Raw genomic sequence first — 21,191 nt, forward strand, 5'->3', positions numbered from 1 at the left:
TGCCAACCATTTATGTGTCCATACAACGTCCGATGTGCTTCGGTCTTGGCGAAACCCGCTTTGGCTATGTGATAGATATTTTTCTATTTTCGGTCTAATTCTGTTGAGGACAATAGTTGACAGTGTTTTTCTTATGGTATTCAGTAATGTTATTGGGCGCAGGTTGTTTACGGGTCCTTTCGTTTTTCCTGGTTTTTGTATTGTAATTAGGACACCGCTGTTTATGTCCCAGTCTTTGTGTGTTGAGAATGTTTTGTTCATTATGTTTGCAATGCTCAAATCCAAGGAGAGGGTACCGCATTTCAGCAATTCAGCGGGAATTTCATCTTCGCCTGGGGATCTGTTATTGTTTAGGCACTTTATGCTATTTCTAACTTCAGTTGTTGTGATGCGGTTGTTTAGGTCTCTAGGGTTTCCTGAGAAGGGCGATATTTGTGAGACTTGTTTGTGAAATTTCTGCTGGAAGTGGTCAGTTACAATGTCAAGGATATCGTTGGGATTTGTTGTCTGTTTGCCAAATTTATCCTGTAGTTTTGGGTTCTCGAATGGTTTTCGGTTCAGAGATTTCGTCGCTTTGAACATAGACGATGCGTTATTTTTGGAATTTTCTATGTCTTCCACTTTTTTGTCTAATTCCTCGTTTCTGTGTTTTATTGTAAGTGATCGAATTGAATGCAGTATTTTGTTTCGTTCCGTTTTCAGGTTTATTATTTCTTCCGAGTCTTTCGTGTTCTGTATCCTGATCCTAAGTTCTTTTTGTTGCCGCGATAGATCGTTAATAGCGATGTTAGGCGTTCGATTTGGTTTGTTCTTAGTTGTATTAATAGACCCTGCACTTTCTTCCCCCGCATATTTCATTGCCGCTTGCGTCTCTTTCCATTCATTGTTTGGATTGCTGTTTTGCTTTATTTTCCATAGACTTGAGTTAAGTTCATATTGATAATGAATGCGACATTCTCGCTCATTTACTATTTTTGCCGTGTTTATTTTGACTGCCGTTTTACCTTTCTGTCTTCGTTGTCTGTACACATTTATGTTGAAATTCGTTTTTACAAGTTTGTGATCGGATGTTAGCAGTGTACCAACGTATGATCGCGAGTTGGTTGAGTAGTGTTTATGGCGGTGTCGACATATGATATAGTCTATTTGGTTGTGTATTGTTATCATTTTGTCTTGGGTTTGGTCTTTCCTTTGTCCTACCCATGTTGTCTGGTGTCTTGATGGGTGGTTGAAAGCACTGTTTGTTATGAAAAGTTTTCTCTGTTCACAGAACTGGACTAATTTTTCTCCGTTATCGTTACGTTTTCCTTTTGAGTATGATCCTAAACATAGTGTGTCACTGTCGAGACGTTTTCCTACTTTGGCATTAAAATCTCCAGCAATTATTAATATTGATTTATTTCCTATTTTGTTCAGTGTATCGTCTAGGTCTTTGTAAAATTTATCAGTTTCCTCTGGGTATTGTTTTGCGCGTTGACTTGTTGGTGCGTAAACATTTACGATTGGTATAGGGCCGACAATTCAGAAGGCAGCAATTTCGTAGCACGAGAACATGGAGAAAAAAAATGTTGATGAACGGTTAGGCAGATAAAAAAGTACAGATGCCGTCACCACTCAACCCAAATGAGATAATCTTATGATATTAACAGAATAAAATAGTGATAATAGAAAGAAGAGAAGAAAAAAATTAAAAGAAAAGAAAGAAATGTAAAAAAATATATTTCATCTTTAATCCGCTTTATTCGGCTTTGTGGTCAACTGATATGAGACTTGGTTTGTAGTTTCATTGTAGTAGGTACGGAAAACCCAAATTTAGATTATATAATTGTTGTCTTTAAGTTGCATTCAATAGGTAGAACTTTTTTTTCTGATTAAAATGGTATAAAAATTATTAAAATTGGTTAAAAATTTAAAAAGATATGTTATTTCGAAATTTGTAGAAAATCGCCCAAATTTGGGCTGCTTTGAAAGCAACCTTTTGTCCGTTTTCAAAATGCCGTATTTTCATAAATATTCAAGCCAGACCTCTGTAACATTCTAACAATACACATCTTTTTATAAACAATATGTGTATTTTTTTCCTGAGCTCAACTCTAAGTAAAAAAGAAATAATTTGCCCCCAAAGTAGCTGACAAAGCCAAAATTGTCAATTTCAACACGAAGTTTCGAAATATCAGCGATTGTGCCCCTTGCCTGAGCCGGCGTATGAGTGAAGTGAATACGGCAAATTTGTAGTTGTAGTTTCGTTTTCAGTTGGCTGGTGACCGCAAAGCTATAAATCTTGCTTTCGTATACATCATTTTAAAGCTGAGATTTTAAACTTTCTTTTGATACCAGAATCGTCCAAATTTTCAAATTTTTCTTAATTTTTTTATCAAATTAAAGTTTTTAACTTGAAACTTCAAACTTTGAAAAAGATCATAAAAATGCGAATCTGGTATCGAATGAAAGCTTGTTCAATTTTCTTTCTGATGCAGCCATTGGCGTTACTATTAATAGCGCTGACGCGAACAGCCGAGCGGAGAGAAAAGATGACCGTCAGTTACGGTGTTCGAGTAGCGGAGCGCCGGTTCAAAAATCGGAGTTTAACCCTCTTCTTCAACTCAAAGCCATAAAATAACGACAAATCCTATGAAAAAAGCATAAACATTTTTTAAAATATGAAGATTTGAGATTTAATCTGATACCAAACACGTTTTATTTGACGGACTGAAAATGAGAAAAAGAGAGTGACGATTTGAGTTGAAATTCTCGGTTTGCCAATAAAGCCATGACTCGATAAGAGGGTTTGCCGTACCTAATTGTAGGCAGCACGAATTTGAGTCCTTGGTAAAGGCTCTTTTCTCATATTTTCTCACCATACTCAGGCGTAAATTTGGTATCTGACCGGTAACAACATTGTCTTTATCGAAAAGAAAATTAAACATCGCTTACGGCCGATATATTTTGTCCCACATAATGAGTGTTGTTTTGGCTTACGTGATCTCGTAAATCACTTTGAGCGCATTTAACTCAATGGATATTGCTTTTAGCTCACATTTAGAATCAAAGCTGACAACTAAACATGTGCCCGAAAAGGAATCAGATATCGATATATTCTTGTACACGGTGATATTGATATCGATTATATTTTCTGCATGATCCCGCCATTTATTCATGTCGTATGTGTGTTGTTCATTGTGTTTATCATTGTTGTGTGTTAATTGGTGACTGACCACACTTGTGACTGTGTTTCAGCTCCTCTGAAAATAATTCATCCTTGTAAAGCTGTTGCCTTTTCCTCCTCAAATTCTCGTCGAGAGATAATAAAGTTTTCATCACTGAGATTGAGACGGAGGTCGTCATCAACTTCAACACTGTCACCAGTCACTAAATTTTTGGTGTTTGCCTTTGATCGTTTGAGACCCGGATTCGGGAAGAGATTTTAAGATGGGGGTAAGGTTTTTTTTTTTTTAAAAAAAGGTTCTTGCTTCTCGATAGCATTTTATTTTATTTCTCAAGTCCTTTCTTTCTTTCCCAGAAAGGGAGAGGCCTTCCGAAAGTGAAAGCTCTTATCTATTTCTATTCGGAGAAATAGAGAGTTCAAGTTTACTTCCCGATGCCCGAGCTTTCTGAGAAATAAGAACACTGCTCTGAACGCTCAGGAAATGATCTTGAACTTGAATTCAAATGCTCGGCCAAATAATGTTGGATGAGAATAGAAAAACAGTCGAGCTCTCATCCTGGGTGAGAATAGAAAAACATTCAACTTCAACCTCTCATCCTGGGTGAAAATAGTGGCAGTGGTACCTTCTCGCTATTCTCACCCCTGTATTACTCAGGTAGCTTAGCCCCCCGCCTCCCACTCTCTCTCTCTCTCTCTCTCTCTCTCTCTCTCTCTCTCTCTCTCTCTCTCTCTCTCTCTCCTCAATTATATTCTCACCTGATTGACATCATCTCTCATGACTGTTTTAATTTTAGGATTTAGTGGTACTGGACATAAATGAGGGTCAACATACATATCATGCATTTTAAATTTAGACTGGATGGCTTGAGATATGGGAATCACGTTAGAAATCTGTATACAGGAGTTAATATCTCTCTCTCTCTCGCTCTCTCTCTCTCTCATCACTGCTTTTAGTGGTACTGGACGTAAGGAGGGTGAACATACATAATTCTATTCACTATTCTCACCTGATCATCGTCTTATCTCTCTCTCTCTCTCTCTCTCTCTCTCACACACACACACACATAGGTAGATTTTTCAACTGAATGCAAGGTGTTCGTAGTATGTTCCTCTCATTACTTCCAGTACCACTAAAAGCAGTCACGAGAGAGATGGTGAGGAATGGGTCAAGGAGGGGCGGGGGCGAGAAGGTGCCACTACCTCTATTCTCATCCAGGATGACGGAAGAGAGATTGCAAGTTGTCAGCCAGCCGTCCAACACGAAAATAATTTTTTTAAATTTTTCTTCTTTTTTGTTTCAGTTTTCATTTTAAAAATTATTTTCGATCTTCAATTTTCTCTTTCTTTCAAAAATTCGTTTACTTTTTGGGAGAGTTTTATCTAGCTCTACAACATGTTTCCTCCAACTCCTCGTAGAAATAGCAGAAAATCGAAAGATGGTGCTGAACTCTCACAAATAGGTAAAAAAATCCAGAGTAAGGAAACTTTGGAGAAAAAGAGTTTAAAGTTATTTCCCAAAGCGCTTGGAGAAATAGTCACTTCGATAATAATAATAATAAACAGTTGACGATTTACCAACTGGCACAGTCAATGGCAAAAAGAGGAATTGAGAGAGAGAGAGTGAATAGAAAATGACAGAGAGAAAAGAGAAAGTATTAATAATTAATGGGCCACATCAATCTGTGGCAGTTTAATAGTGCAACAGTGGTGCATAAAAACGATCTGTTAAGATACATCGTCAATGGAGGTCCATAAAAACACTACGTTTGATAATATAGCAAAGGAGTTCAATTTTCTTGAATTTTGTCAACCAAAATCAGTTGAAGCAGTTGGTAGAGCACTCGCTTCACACGCAAAGGGACCGAGATTGATCCCGGGTATAGTCAAGGTTTTTTTCTGCCACCCCCGCCCCACCCACCCACCCACTCAGCTGTGATTGGGTAGCTAGGTCTGTTAGATTTGTTAGAAAGTACTTTGCGATAGACTAGCATCCTATCCAAAGGGTAGCAAGCAATTGCTATTGTCCGTTTCACGATAGAAACTGGGATAAACTCCATGGGCCAATGGCTCTGAAGGACTACTTTTTTTTTTTTCACTGTTGAAATCTTTGACATGCGTATACTGTTTTCTTAAAATTTTACTCTTAATTTTTTTTTACATCACTGTAAACTCAAGCCAAAGTCGGTAATGATTTATGTTGCTAAATACTGTTATTTCTTTTCAGAGAAAGTCCAACAAATCAAGAGAAAAACAGATGAGAAAGAAAGAGGTGAGGCGTCTTGATTGTTTTTATCCAAAATATTTTCCTTAACCACATCTCTTATTCTAGACCTAAAATTACACAATTTATTTTTTCTTGATAGGTGTAAGCCTTTTTCTATTTGGCATTTCCAGAAAAAATAAATGGCTGGATTGATATGATCCAAACTTTTATGGAGTTGCTTCAATCTGTCTAATTAGATCTTGTGCAATCACTCTGGAAATTGACATGTTCAATTTCTTGATAGTTTAATTAGATGAAAATCAATTTTCAATCCTGCAAGTTGAATACTGATGATAGTTTGAGTCCTTGGAAAAGACTCTTTACTCATATTCTCTCATCGTACTCGGGTGTAAAATGAGTACCTGGCTGTCAACAGCATTGCCTCTGATGAATTATTGATATCTATATATATATAATTTTATTTTTTTTTCAGGAACAGGCCAAAATGACTGCTTTATGGGCAAAAGTTCAAGCAGCCAATGATGTAAGATTTAACCATCAATTTATTCATCATAAAGATTGGGATGGAGATGGGATTTAGTCATGGTGGACTATTTTTTTTTTCTCCTAGTCTCCAAGTTTCATCACAGCTTGATTTGTTTTGTTTTTTAAAATTTTAATTCATCCTATGTATGTCAGTCTTATCTTTGTTTTTGGTTGTTTTTTTTTTTTTTTCCAATCCCTTATTAACTTTCATTCTTTTCCTTTTCTTTGAAAGGAGGGAGGGGGTGGGTGCTCTACGAGTACTACTATGTTATATTATTAGACACTCCTATTGTTGTTTTGGTTTTCTTTATTTTCAAGACAAATAATTTTCTTTTAATAGCCATGTCTAACGCTCAGATATTTAGACCTGTAAATTCTCCGTCAATTAACTGAAATCAGTCAATTCGTCAAATTCAAATATTTTTAAAAAGGGAAGAAAGAATTGAATAAAGAAAGAATTCATGAATCGTAGTCGAATGACTGTAAAGTTAATTAGGAATGTTCCACAGCGCTACGCATAGCTCATGGGCCGTTTATATTAACGATGGATATATTGCCAAGGCTAAGCAACGCTTTTTAGAATTGCCATGTCTGAACACACCCCAATGTATTTTCACACAGCCTTCGTGAAATTATTTTTTCACTTTCCAAACCTGTCGTAGCAAATTTTAACTGAGCCGCTGAGTGATAAATTTCACTGTTTCGTCTTAGCCAAAATTGACCACATTTACTTGAAGGACAGGAAAAGTATGAAAAAGAAAAATTCGAACACCGGAAGTTCGTTATGTAGACACCTTCAAATCGAAAGTTATATGATTGCTACAAGCACATTTTGATTGCCTTATGTTGTAAACAAACTGGTTGACCGTTTCTAAGTTTCTTCACTGATTGGATACCTAATTATAAGGAACAATGGTAATTAGCCTAATTAATTCCCGCACAAATTAGTTTTCTGCCATTGCTTTGCTCAAGTGAGCTTGCTGTTTACCTTTCATTTTGATTCTTTGGTTTTTACCGCAACGACGAATTACTAAGAAGAGTTTCAGTTTCAGTCAATTTTTATAGAGCTCATTTACAGGTCTAGATATTGCAAACATACTTTCCATATTAATATGCTAAGTATTGTCTATGAGGAAAATTAAACATTGATGCTCAGAAAATGTTTCAGATATAATGGAATATAACTTTATTTTTCAAATGATTTCAGTTGGAGGATCCCCTCAGTTTATTCCCAGTCTTTCAAAAATATGAACGTAATGGGTGAGTATGAGCAAGCCTGATTCATATTTTTATAATAATAATAATAATGATAATAATAATAATAATAATAATACACATTTATACAGGGCTCATTCTCGTGTAAAACACAAGCTCTGGGCACTTTACAATGTAAATCATTTTTTTTTAAAGCGTAAAGAATCTCCATAGCATTTCGATTGATACTACTCTATAGACTCATTTTAGATTAATTCAGGGTTTTTTGTGTGTTTTAATCATAAATTATTATGAAATAAGATAAGTTAAAAGTTAAGCGTCTTTGATTTAGATTTGAAAATTGGATAGATGTTAAATTCCCTGAATGAATATTGATGGAAATAAATTTATTTGGCAATTCAATTGAATGATAGTAATTGGTGAGTACAAATCTCCCATTTTTGAGTTGGTATAATTTATGGTTTCATAAATCATAAAGCACTATGTCATAGATTATAATCCGTTTTTTTATATTTTCAGATTATCTGTGACTTTTGAGACAAAGAAAGTTGGTAACTTGGATGAAGAAACGATCAACTGGGCCTTTGAGCTGACAAAAACCAACATGAAGTCAATGTAAGGTTTAATTACATCTGCTGATTTGAATTTTAAGCAAATGTTAAAGTATATAGTAGGGAAATGGGTAAAAATCAAGTTGCATTAGATATATTCTGATATTTATTAGATACAATATTGCTGAAATTGGATGGAAATTGTGGATTTTCAGCTGTTACACGGGTCTGGAATACCTAATTAAATAATTATACCATGGTGTCACTTTTTGTAGAAAATACATTACAAAGTCATTGCTTAGTGAAATCATGCTTTTTTTGGGAAGCCACCAGCCCCACCCCAATCTATGTTTTATGTCCTTTGTTGCTCTGTTGCCTTGATGAGGATGCCAGAGTTGTTAAGATTTAGAATTTGGGTTGTGGAAGCTTAGACTCTTTATTGTATACTAAAATGTTCCAACATTATTGATGAATATAAAGATGAGAGATTTGTCCCCATTCCAACCCATTTTGGATTATAACTGTTTCCAGAGCTACCAACCTCACGCGAAAAATACATATTCTTACGTTTTTTCGGCCATTGTACGCTTGTAAGACTTTTTCGTATATTGTACGTGTTTATTGTGTCGGTACGGTCGCGATAAGGCTTTCAAATTTTGACATGCATGTGTGCCGACAATTGTCGGTTTTCCGACAGTCACGGTCGTTGCGATCTCCCGGATCACTTATTTTTTTATTGCTAAAGTAATCTGATTGCGAGCGACGTCAATTGTCTGAGTGACAGCGAGCAGTCAAGTGCCGACGAATGGGCGTCGGATTGCCGATTGTTGCACTCTCAAGCCCTCGTTACGCTCGTTCGGCACTTATCGGGAAACTTCGCCAGTCTCCGATTTGACCGCAACTCTTCACTGTCTGAAAAACAAGAAGTGTGTCGATATAATCGAGCATGCGCAGTTCGTTAACTTTCGTTTTCATACTTTCGGTATTCCATTCAAGTAACTTTTGTTTGTTCAATTGAACGTTGCTACATTTCAATTTTATTCGCTCTATCAATCAACTTTCTGGATTTGTCGTTGTATATTTTACATTATTTTGTTATCATGCCTGAACAATTCTTTGACCGTTCGTCGGATCTGAAGTAAGTTGAGAATGGTGTTCGAATGTCAAATGGACTTGGTTGGAATCTGGAAGAGAAAGACTGCACCGATGATTTTCTTTTGGAGTACGTGAGAAAGCCAGCGCAGCCGGGTGCTGCATTTTGTTGTTTTTTTTGGCCAGTGGATTAAAGTCTAATGATTGGGATGGTTATTGCTCTTTAGAGATAAGATCTATTATTCCAGGTTAAAAACTACTGTGGTGGGTCCGATTACGATTACAGTGGCAAAGGAAAATCATTCATGTCATAAAGAGGCATTCTCAAAGTCAAAGTGAGTAACACAAGAGAAAAGAAAAAACCAAATCAGTCGTTGCGGCTGTTTTCACTGCTGAGACAGAGGCTCGTCCTCTCTCCAAGCTTTACAAGATTTCTTAACTCACTCAACCCTAGCCCTAACTGAAACTGATTCCAGTCTGTAGGTAGACAGGTGCCGATTAGCCATTGGACAAGTGAAGCGCACTTTGGGTTAAAATTTGAATAACACAATTTCACATAATCACTGTTGCATTATTTTTCACAGTATATGAACGGCTCTGGTATCATTTTAAAGGGCAGAGATCAAGATTTCTTTTGATGTGATAGAAATCAATGTTGACATATTGTATCAAAAATTATAATTTGATAAAAATGTCATTTTACAACTTTTGAAATCTTTTTCAAAATTGAGATAGCAAAAAAATAAAAGAGAAGGCATCTAGATAATTCATTTGTCTATGTCTATATCAAATTTCATAAAGATTGAAGACAGTGCAGTATGTTTAATGTTGACCACAAGTGACCAAGCCTCTTTTTTCTATGCTAAAATCCCGTTTTAATCAGTAGTCACCTTATCGAGAGGCTGTCCAGTGGGGGAATTCTCAATCAATTTTTAGCTTTTTGTAAGAGTAAATTTAGAGTAGTAAAATCATCATAACTTTGGAACCGTTTATCCTAGATCCAAAAGTAAGATATCTTATTAAATGGTTTTTAAAGGCCTATCTGTCTATGTAAAAAAAATAATTACTAATTTTTATTTTTTTAAAAATATCAAACTACCACTCTACCTCCATGCTGTCCCTTCTCCCTATAAATTTTTGGTACTTTTTAGCATTTTAAAATAAATATATTCGGTAGGACAATCCAAAAGAAAATGTATATGACTAAGTACTGAGTTACAAAATAAAAGATCCGGTAAGGCGATATGTGTGAAAAAGTTCAGAGAATTTGGTCAGGACTCACATGCAGGTCTATTTGTAACATTTGTGATTTTATTGTGCATTGGAAATTTCTATGCTTGTGCGTGTGTTAAGATCTAGATTTGAGATAATATTCTGGATAAATCTGATATTCTATGACTTAATCGCTTACGTTTTAAGATCTTACTCTTTTTGCCCAAATCTTACTCTTTTTTATCATCAATTGTACTCTTTTTGCCCGTCTGGGGTTGGCAGCCCTGTATTTCTGTATCACAGATTTATATGGTGTAATAGACAGAAAATTTGATAGGGATACAATGGGCAGCATGGTTGATTAGCATAAGATATCTGACAATCATATGAAAAATCAGAGATATTGAAGATATGTGGAAAATGTTGAAACAAGTTAGATCGAAGAGATAGAGAATTGTTAAAGAAGAATAAATAGATGTTTGTTTTAAAATGAGAGAAGAAAACAAAAGTTCACCAAGAGAGCAGTAATAACAATGTAACTTGGGCTTCAATGAAGTTTAGGCAGGATTTGCCTCACCGTTATTGCTCCAAAAAAATCTCTCAGCACTAGAAGATGACATTTTCCTTTCATTTCACCCAGTCCTGGCTCTCTGCTAGGAGTGCCACACAATTTCTTTCCTCTTTTTTCCACTATCCTATGCCATGATGTTTTGGGCCTTCCTTTCCCTCTGGAGTCCGTTCCCATGCCAATGCAGAATCATTTTTTTCACCTCTCAACCCAATATCACCTTTTCCCTCTCACCACCACTCTTTAGCTTCCACTGCCTTTGCCAATTCCAAAATCCTCTCATTCCTGACATGTCACTGCCATGGTATTCTTAATATTCTTCTCAGGTGTTTGGTTTTGGAAACATCCAGCTTCCTTTCTTCTTCTTTTGTTAGCTTCTATGTCTCAGAACCATATAGGAATACAGACTAGGTGGGGATCCTGACCTCCCATAGCGGACAGGGAGGTACATACTGTGTCTTCTATCCCCTTATATCTGTTTTCCAACATGCTTTCTGTCTTTGTCTTGGAATGAGATTACTTGGTTTTGTCCTGGTCCTGGCCAGATGCCCTGGCTGAGAGGGAAACAGTTGAATGTGTAGTTAATTTTGGGAGATGATATTTTTTTCATTGTAAATCATCTCTCTGTTATGCACTGTATTAAGCTTTCTTTATACTATACTTACTTACTTAATCCTCTTCGGGCCTTGAGGCACATAGGGCATCCACCAGACATCTCCATTTTTTGCGATCGGCTGCTTTTGCGGTGGCTGTATTCCAGGACAGGCCTGCTTCCTTTAATTCTTTCTCCATCGTCCTTCGCCAGGTTTCTTTGGGTCTTCCCCGCTTTCTCTTCCCATCTGCTGTCCAGTACAAGGCTGTCTTGGGAAGTGACCCTTTTTCCATTCTGGCCACATGACCCAGCCAACGCCATCTTCTTCTTTTTATTTGGCTATCAATGCTAGTGCAGTCAGCTTTCTTTAATAGATCCACTGTTCTTATTTTTGTAGGCCAAAATAAATTAAAAATTCTTTTTAAACACTTGTTCTGAAAGGCTTCTAGTTTCTGTATTAAGGAGGATGTCATTTTCCAGCTTTCACTTCCATAAAGCAGTACACTTAAAACATTGCTCTTGTATATTTTCAGCTTTGTCTTTCTCATTATTTGCTTTGATTTCCAAAAGTTTTTCAGCATGCCGAAAGCCTGGTTTGCCTTTTGAATTCTGTGCTTGATATCGTGTTCTGCATTTCCGTCGTCTGTTATTTTGGATCCGAGGTAGGAGAACTCTGTTACCTCTTCAATTATATGTTCATCTATCCTAATTTCACTGTCATGTTTTGGATTCACCCTAATGTACACAGTCTTATCGAAATTTATTTTCAGCCCAATTTTCGAGGCGTTCTTGTGTAGTACGTTTAGTTTCTCTGAGGCGTCTCTGTGTGTACTGGAAACTAACGCGATATCATCTGCGTAGTCTATATCTTCCAGAAAAGATGTCAGTGTCCAGCGAATGCCTCTCTTCTTACCATCAATTGTATTTTTCATGAGCCAGTCTAGAGCCAGGATAAACAGAAGCGGGGAGAGTATGCAGCCTTGTTTTACACCAGTTGTTACATTAAAGCTGTCTGTTAAATTGTTACCACAGATCACTTGGCATTGGTAGTTGCTGTACATTGCTTTGATTAGGTTGACTATCTTCATCGGTATACCATAATGGCGGAGTATTTTCCACAGGGACTCTCTGTGTAAGCTGTCAAAGGCTTTTTCAAAATCGACAAAAATGGTGTAGAGGGGGCTGTTCCATTCAATGCTTTGCTCCAGGATTTGTCTCAGGGTAAATATGTGGTCACTACATGACTTCCCTTTTCTGAACCCTGCCTGCTCTTTTCTAAGAATGTTTTCAATGTGAGGTGAGATTCTTTTCAGAAGGATTCTATTAAAAATTTTGCTCGTTACGGACAGGAGTGTGATTCCACGCCAGTTAGCACAATTTCCTAGGTCTCCTTTCTTGGCTATTTTATGGATGATGCCTTTCTGCCAATCCTCTGGTATTTCTTCCTTTTCCCAAATGTTGGTGAACAGTTTACTGAGAATTTTGGACATTTCTTGCGAGTTCGCTTTAAGCATTTCCGCAGTGATTTTGTCAATACCTGGGGCCTTGCCATTTTTTTGTTGTTGTATTGCCTCGTGCACCTCATGCTCAGTGATTGGACCAAGATTAACCTCTACGTCCCTTTCTGCTTCTGGGATATCTGTGTAAGAAGATGGGTCTGGTCTGTTCAGAAGGTTTGCGAAATATTCTCTCCATCTTTCAATTTTCTCCTTTTCGTCTGTGATGACACTACCATCTTGGGATTTTAATGGTTTCTCTTGACCATAACTTCTGTTTCCCGAGAGCTTTTTTGTGATTTTGTATAGTGTTTGTGTGTCGTGTCTTACAGCTGCATTTTCTGCTTCAGTTGCTAAATTTTCTGCAAAATCTCTTTTGTCTTTCCTTGTGGATTTTTTCACTTCTTTATCCTTCAATGAGTATTCACTGGATAGCCTTTCTTTCAGTCGGGGGGATTTAGCGTTCAGGAGATTTAGTTTGATTGATTTTCTTTGGTTAATGAGCTCCCATGACCTTGCTGATATCCAATTCTCTGTATTGGATTTATTGTGTCCTAAGTGTTCAGTGGCACTTTCCTGCATGACGTGGTTGAAATCTTGGATTGTCATGTTTGTAATATCTTGTATTGCACTGAATTTGTTTCTGACTGAGATATTGAAATTGTTTTGGATATCTGGGATTTTCAATTTATCTGTGTTGAAACGTTTCTCCTTCTGTTTTGCTATTTTTGTTTTCATCAATTTAGTAGAGATTTTGGCTGTGACAAGATGGTGGTCACTTCCAATGTCTGCCAATCGTCTGACTCTGACATCGTTTAGGCTGCTCTTCCATTTTCTGTTTATAATTATATGGTCTATCTGACTTTCTGTTTTCCCATCTGGTGATTTCCATGTCAATTTGTGGATGTTTTTGTGTGGGAAGAAAGTTCCACCAATAATGAAGTTGTGTTCTTCACAAAATTCTGCCAGTCTGCTTCCATTGTTGTTCATTAACCCTATGCCCTCCTTTCCAACGGACTGATTTGTTTGTGTATTGCCAACTCTAGCATTAAGGTCTCCGATGATCATGAGCATATCATGTCTTGGAATGTTTTCAACGGCCATTCTTAGAATATCGTAAAATTCTTCTTTGTTTTCTTCATCTGAATCCTCTGTAGGTGCGTAGCATGTGAGGATTGATAGCTTGGTGTATTTTGAGTTGTGTCTTGTGTATAAAAGTCTTTCACTTATCGGTTTCCATTCCAATAGTGACTTGTTGTTTTGCCTGGCTATCAAGAGGGCAACACCTTCTCTGTGTTGGTCATCCTTTCGTCCTGACCAAATGATCAGGTCGCCATTTGAGAGTTGGCGCTTCCCAGCTCCTGTCCATCTTGCCTCTGATATGCCTAGCAAATCGATCTTGTAGTTCAACATCTCGCGCTGGGCTTGTGCCAGTTTTCCTGTTTGATATAGGGTCCTAACATTCCAGCACGAGACATTGAGCTTGCGTTTTGGTGACAACAGATCTGCAATCTGGTCGGGGGCGTCCTTTCGGCTTTGACCTCCTACCGTCATGAAGCCAGTATTCTGGTCCGCTTCTCTGCTGCCGCCGGTTGTGGATTTATGTCTGGTTTCTGTTTCTGTAACAGTTTGCTTTTTATGAGGTGGGTTGTTAACCCTACGCTCAACCCCCATTCCTGGAGGGCCGGTGGATTACTCTTCGTCTGATCTCTCTCCTTTTTTCTCTTATTAGAGGTCCGAGGTTCGAGATACGCAAGCCCTCCCACCACGACAAGGTGATAATCCGTCGGGAGAGATTCTTTATACTATATATGATTTGTAAAACATTTGAGTGTGTTCCTCTTAGCGGAGGGACCTGTACTTGTTTCTGGATGAGACTTTTAGTGATCTCAAACTAAGTACTTTGATAGAGTGCTTTTGGAATCTACACCTGTTTCTTATTTGAACCAGTTCCCCTTTGTCTTCCCTTTTCTTGGATGCTTTATTGTAATTCTAGAACTTTTTACTATCCCATTTTCTTCCTTTTTACTGGCGCTGATATGACCTTAATGTGTTGCAAGCGCCGTAAAACCCTTAAAAACAAAAAAAACAAAACAGAATACAGACAGGACTAACATTTTAAAAGGTGCTGTTACTGCTCACTCGCTGAAATTGTTAGGTCTGCAGTTAAAGAAAAAAGTTAGGAGAAGTAATATGATAGGCTGCCCATGCTTGTTCTTGGGGTTAACAAACCACTTTGATTGATATCATTTTAAAGATTTTGTTTTTATATCAGCTAACCTATTTTTAATATATTTTTTATGAAGTGTTTGATATTTATGACATACAATATGGTTTATTCACACAGGTACGAATCAAGTGATTGGGGTTGGAAGGACAAGGAAAAGCACGCTGAAATGACAGAATCCAATGCATGGTATCTTTTGGCAAGAGATCAGGATGGCCGTCCTGTGGCTTTCAGTCATTTTAGATTTGATATGGAACTGGACACAGAAGTCTTATACTGGTAAGTTTTTACTCGTGGTTTTGAGAAAATGATTACGTTTTGGTTTTTATGTATGAGAAACTTAAAGTCATGCTTTAACGTTATGATTATGATACATCAGTGCTGATGGTTTACCGTGGAAATCCATGATTTTGGATTTAGAGGAGGAAATTCTTCTTTTTAAGACATTACATTTCCCCCAGTGAGAGACTTGTTGTTTGGTGGAACAAATAGGTACAGTTTCCCACCCTCCAGAAGTTTGAGTATAAGTGACAGTTTATCATCTTAATTGCTCTAATAGTTGGGGTTAGTGCAGTTAAAATGGGGCTTGAACTTAAAGGCAATCATTCATAATTTTACTCCATTTTGTCACCATCAGCACTGATACATCTCAAGTTTTAAGGCAATCATTCATAATTTTACTCCATTTTGTCACCATCAGCACTGATACATCTCAAGTTTTAAGGCAATCATTCATAATTTTACTCCATTTTGTCACCATCAGCACTGATACATCTCAAGTTTTAGATCTATGTGATTTGATGTTACCATTTCTTGGCTTTTGAGACCATCAACTGTAGATGAATAATAGTGTAACTAGAACTTGTTTGAACTCCATATATTTGAGAATGAGTTTTGTCATAGGTACGGTTTTATTTAGCATCTGACTGAAATGTATGTGTCATTGAAACTGGATACAGAGGATGAGAATGTGCAGGATGCTTTGCAAAAAGTATAGTTGGATATTCAAGTGACCTGTCAGCGTAGTTATATTTTATCGGAAATTATTAAGTCCTGATGATGTTGGGGATTAAGGTAAGGACTCTTATTTAGTTTATTTTCATGGTTTCACCAATGCACTCCATTTATTCTCCATATGGAACGGAATTTCCATTTAGTATACTACAGGTTGCCTCATTTTTGTAAAGTAATTTATAACAATTTTTGTATTCAGTGTTTTCGCATAATTGCTTTATTTTAAAATTATTTTTGTGATGGCTATTGTCAGCTAAAAAGAGGAATTTTAAATTACTCGTCTTACTGATGATATTTGGTCAGTTCATCCAACTTTTCACAACCAATTTATTTTTCAATAGTTATGAAATCCAGCTTTGTCAAGATGTACGCAAGAAAGGTCTTGGAAAATTCATGATGCAGATTCTTGAATTGATGGCAAACAAGTAAGGATTTTGAAATAAAATACATTTTATGCAATGACAGATCCCTCCTGCACATTGTAATATTTGTATCAGTGTAAATTCGCAGTTCTGAACAGTTGGGTCTAGTTCATGAGGTAAGGCTAAGCGAGTTTGTTACAGCATTCAAAAGATGCTATGAGGAAATTATGAACAAACCTTCATGGTCTTATTTTTCAAATAAACTTAATGACTCAGGCTTATTATTAATGTTGATGTGCATATCTAAAGAAAAGAGAGGGGAGAAAAGGTTACTTTCCTGATAGTCTGTTTAAAGGCCTTGATGATGATAATAATAAAATGAATTTATATATTGCCTTGTTACAAACAAATTACTCACAGGTGCTAAAATAAACTTATAATAGTTAGTACCCATATAAAACTGGCAAGTTAAAAACCATATTGATATAATAAAAGGAGGTTTTTAAAAATACATACTCGGATGCTCATAAGCTTGATGTCAGATGGAAAGTGTTTTGGAGCATTTTGAGTAATCTCAGCTTTGTTGTAATTATTTTATTGGTTATTTTTATCAAAAGGAATATTTGCCACAAAATTACTCATATTGGTCCAAAATTAAAGAGGCAAGTTTCCCCTGAAGGCAAAGTTACCCCAGTTGACGATACTAAACTATAATACAGCCTGTTGAGTTTTCGTTTGCTACAAAACCAGTTAGACCATAAGACCAAAATAGAGGTTAAAAGGATCTCTGGGTGCGATTTCAAAAGTTACCAAATTATAAAGCAAAACATTTAACATCAATTTATGGATGTATCTCAAATCATTGTTTATAACTTTTCCAAAATATTGTTTAATGTCTTATATATATATTGTTGATTTACTATTCAGTTTCTGATAAAGGTACATAAAACCAATGGCCAAACTGATCCTCTCAGAATTTATCATGCTGTTTGTTCTAATCGTATCATGAAAAATACAGAGGCTTATACGATGATTAGAATTTTTAAAGAGACATTTTTGTTCTTTGAAATGCATTTTTTCTCACAAATTTTGCTTCTTTAGGGTATGTCAATGACTACGACTACGATCAAAATTTATTCAAGACGAGTATCTATTTTTAAAAAATTAAAAAAAAATCTATTTAAGATCAGTAAAAAAAAAAACCTCCAAATAACGACGCACTTTTTGATAAACCTCCGAATAACGACATCATTTTGACGATTTTCGGCAGTTTTCGTCGATATCTGATACTAAAAATACCGAGTATGAGAACTCAAAAGTTTATAAAAACGATTCCTGCTTGAACCAATGAGAACGCAGCTTTTGAAACCAGTGAGAACGCAGCTTTTTTTGACGAATCTTGGCTGATACTGATATATGCATTAATAAAAACCAAGGTATAAATGTGGGTGTAAGCAAGTAAACACAAAATCTTGGAAAATGTGATATTATGTTGTGATAGAAGTAGTAGTAGTAGATGTAGTAATAATAATAATAATAGTAGTAGTAGTGTTTTTGTGGGAGGAGGAGGAGGAATTTTATCTAACTCGCAGTGTCCGAATTACCTGTTTTTGTTTGTTTTTAAGGGTTTTACATCGCTTGTGACACATCTATGTCATATCAGCGCCAGTAAAAAGGAAGAAAATTGGATAGTAAAAAAAATTCTTGATTTACAATTGAAATGACATAAGAAAAAGTAAGACAAAGGGGAATGGTTTAAATAGGGAACAGATGTAGATTCCAGGAGCACACTATCAGTGTACTCAGTTCAGATCACCTAAAAGTCTCATCCAGACACACGCACAAGAACACTCTAAGAGGAATACACTACATTGTTAATAAAAACTGGTCCCGCGGGCCTTACCGCGCTCACTTTGTCTGCCATCTTGGAAACCTCTAAATAACGACACCCCCGGTAATGACATAAAAACTCGGTCCCGTGGCATGTCGTTATCGGGAGGTTCCACTGTACCTACATCTGTTCAAATTTTCTAGGTATGGCTCTAATGACTTTTGAGAAAAATTGAGTAAAACCTTTATCACCATTAATTTTGTTTTTCAGATATGAAATGAAATGTGTGATGTTGACAGTATTCAAGCACAATAATGTTGCCCAAGAATTTTTCATGAAAAAACTAAAGTAAGTATAGCACTGTTGGTAAATTTTCTTTCTATTCATGGAATTCAAATCCTTGTTCTTGAAGGATAAAATGGCGGCCATTTTCAACTCATAAATTAGGCAGGGTAGCGCCACCGTTTCCCTCCCTCCCTCCCCTCTCTCTCAAACACCCTTCTATCTCATGTTATGTTTATATAGGTAGTATTAGAAAGGTGATGTATTATAATAAACAACTGGGTGGGGTTCCTGACCTCCCGTAGTGGGCAGGGAGGTACTTACTGTGTCTTCTATCCCCCTATATCTGTTTTCCAACTTGTTTCTGTCTAGTCTTTGTTTTGTTTTTTATTTTAGTTTTAGCTCTTCAATTATTATTTTTGACTTAATTCATTTTATTTTTCAGTTATCAAGTGGATGAGATTTCCCCCCAACAAGGTATTTATGATGAAGAGGATTACAGCTATGAGATTCTCAGCAAGTTGACAAAAATAGGAAAAGAGGCAGCTGCTGCTGCTCATAATAATGGAGACTGTTCTCATTCATGTTGTGCGTAAATTATTGATGTTGATGAATATTGCTGTATATAATAAAAATGTAACATTTTAAACTTTACTTTTGCTGTCTGTTATTGTTGGTTTGAGACGAGTGGTGGTTGGAATTCCCCAAAGGGCAGAATTTTAACTGTTATTTTTGTTTTCCCGTCTGCTTTTGTTGGTAAGAGATGATTGGTGGTTGGAATTCCCCTACAGGTAAAGAAGAGTTGTCCTTCCCTGGGTCAGTGGATTTTTCATCGATCCACTGCTATTTTAAAATCCTCATACTCATATAATTAATTTGTCATTTTCATGTGGCTCTTGTGTCTTTGTTCTGGAATGAGACCATTTGTTTTCATCTGAGTGGATGTGGAGTCTTTTATTGACACTGGTTTGTTATTTTAAAAATTTAGATTTAAACTATTTTTTTTAACATACATTTTTTATTGCTTTTATTCTTTTTTATAATAAATTGGAATACAGTGATCTGAATAAGAGAATTCAACAGGAGTGTCGAAAAGCAAAAGACAATTGGTTTAATTACAAATGCTGAATGATAGAAATATTTGGACTTAACAACAAAGTACACGAGATAAGACTAACGAAAGAGCAGCAACAATTGTATAAAGAACAAAGAAGGCCTGATATTATTTGAAACAAATGAAATACAGGAGCGATACATAGAACTCTTCTTTGACAACAAAACACCCCAATTACAATGATGGACCACAAATACTTGCATGCAAAATAGAGAATCCTCCTATGAAGATGAAAGATGGAAAAGCTAGTGGTGAAGATGGACCTCTTAGAGATGGCACCGGAAGTGTAAGTAAGTACTCTATGTTAAAAAGTGTCAAGAAAGTTCTGTCCTCATGGCTTGTGAATTCCTGAAAATCCCCATACCAAGTACGTTAAAATCCTCACACTGTATATTATTATGTCCACCGAAGGGGACACGTTCAGGTGGTTACATGACCAACATAAACTTAGCAATGACACTATCTTTAACGGAGGTGATTTACAAGGGGAAACTGGGCGAGGTCTTTTATCTCCCATGGTGGGCAGGAGGCCACGCTGTTGTTTTCTATACCCTGTATCTGTTTTCAGAGTTGCTTTCGATCTTTGTCTTGGAAAAGGATTACTTGGTTTTGTGCTAGCTCTGGGCAGGGCTGAGAATCTTCCGCCTAAATGGTAGTTTATCTCCGCCCATTCCATCACGTTTCCTCCTTTTTCAAATTTGCCGTGTCAAACATTTTCCTCAAAACCACAAAATCACCATTATGTCATATGTCATATTTTGACACCTGTGCTCAGTCTCGTGAAATTTAGTGACGGTCCCGTTTTTATGACGTTGGGCCAGACAGTATGGCACCAGATGTCACAATAGACACAGACGACCAGTAGTGTTCTTTGATTAGTTAGTTGAGGTTGAAGGGGAAGGGGAGGGACATATGGGTCTGGATTTTTTTCCCCTGTTGTAGGTACCTATTGCCTTTTAAATCCAGGGCTGAGAATCTTCCGCCTAAAGGCGGATTTCCGCCTAAATGGTGGTTTGTCTCCGCCCATCACTATCACAATTCCGCCTTTTTCCATTTTTTAGAAAATGTATAAAAACCACTCACCACGACCACTGCATAATCATCCCTACCACAACTACTGCACCACCACCACACAATCATCCTAAGACCACTACTAGTACTACAAGCACCAGCACATCATCATCCCTACCACCACCAATCATCCTTCTACCACCACTACTACTACAACCACCACCACATCATTATCCTACCACAACTACTACACACCACCACATCATCATCATTCCTACCACCACTACTACTACAACCACCACCACATCATCATCCCTACCACAACTACTACAACCACCACCACATCATCATCACCCTACCAACACTACTACTACAACAACCACCACATCATCATCATCATCCTACCACCACAACTACTGCAACCACCACCACATCATCATCATTCCTACCACCACTACTACTACAACCACCACACATCATCATCCTACCACAACTACTACAACCACCACCACATTATCATCATTCCTACCACCACTACTACTACAACCACCACCACATCATCATCCTACCACAACTACTACAACCACCACCACATTATCATCATTCCTACCACCACTACTACTACAACCACCACCACATCATCATCCCTACCACAACTACTACAACCACCACCACATCATCATACCCCTACCAACACTACTACTACAAC

At 36.9% G+C, this 21,191-nt stretch overlaps 1 protein-coding gene across 2 annotated transcripts; it reads left to right on the forward strand.

Moving 5' to 3' along the window:
• The first annotated feature begins 2,508 nt into the window (after window positions 1-2,508).
• On the forward strand, window positions 2,509-19,011 carry LOC144970055 (N-alpha-acetyltransferase 40-like). Of its 2 annotated transcripts, none has more exons than XM_078909262.1 (9): window positions 2,509-3,435; window positions 5,391-5,435; window positions 5,863-5,913; window positions 7,123-7,175; window positions 7,650-7,745; window positions 14,989-15,147; window positions 16,224-16,307; window positions 18,346-18,423; window positions 18,803-19,011. In XM_078909262.1, exons 1-9 carry the CDS (start codon window positions 3,430-3,432, stop codon window positions 18,951-18,953), a joined length of 723 nt encoding a protein of 240 aa, XP_078765388.1. In that variant the 5' UTR covers window positions 2,509-3,429; the 3' UTR covers window positions 18,954-19,011. The 2 variants fall into 2 exon arrangements, with proteins under 2 accessions (XP_078765388.1, XP_078765380.1); XM_078909254.1 differs by lacking the exon at window positions 2,509-3,435 and adding an exon at window positions 3,582-3,726.
• Window positions 19,012-21,191: the final 2,180 nt, after the last annotated feature.

This window comes from Berghia stephanieae, chromosome 1 (assembly GCF_034508935.2).
Source record: "Berghia stephanieae isolate SIO BIC M18660-M18661 chromosome 1, UCSD_Bste_1.3, whole genome shotgun sequence".
NCBI classification, from domain to species: Eukaryota; Metazoa; Mollusca; class Gastropoda; order Nudibranchia; family Aeolidiidae; genus Berghia; species Berghia stephanieae.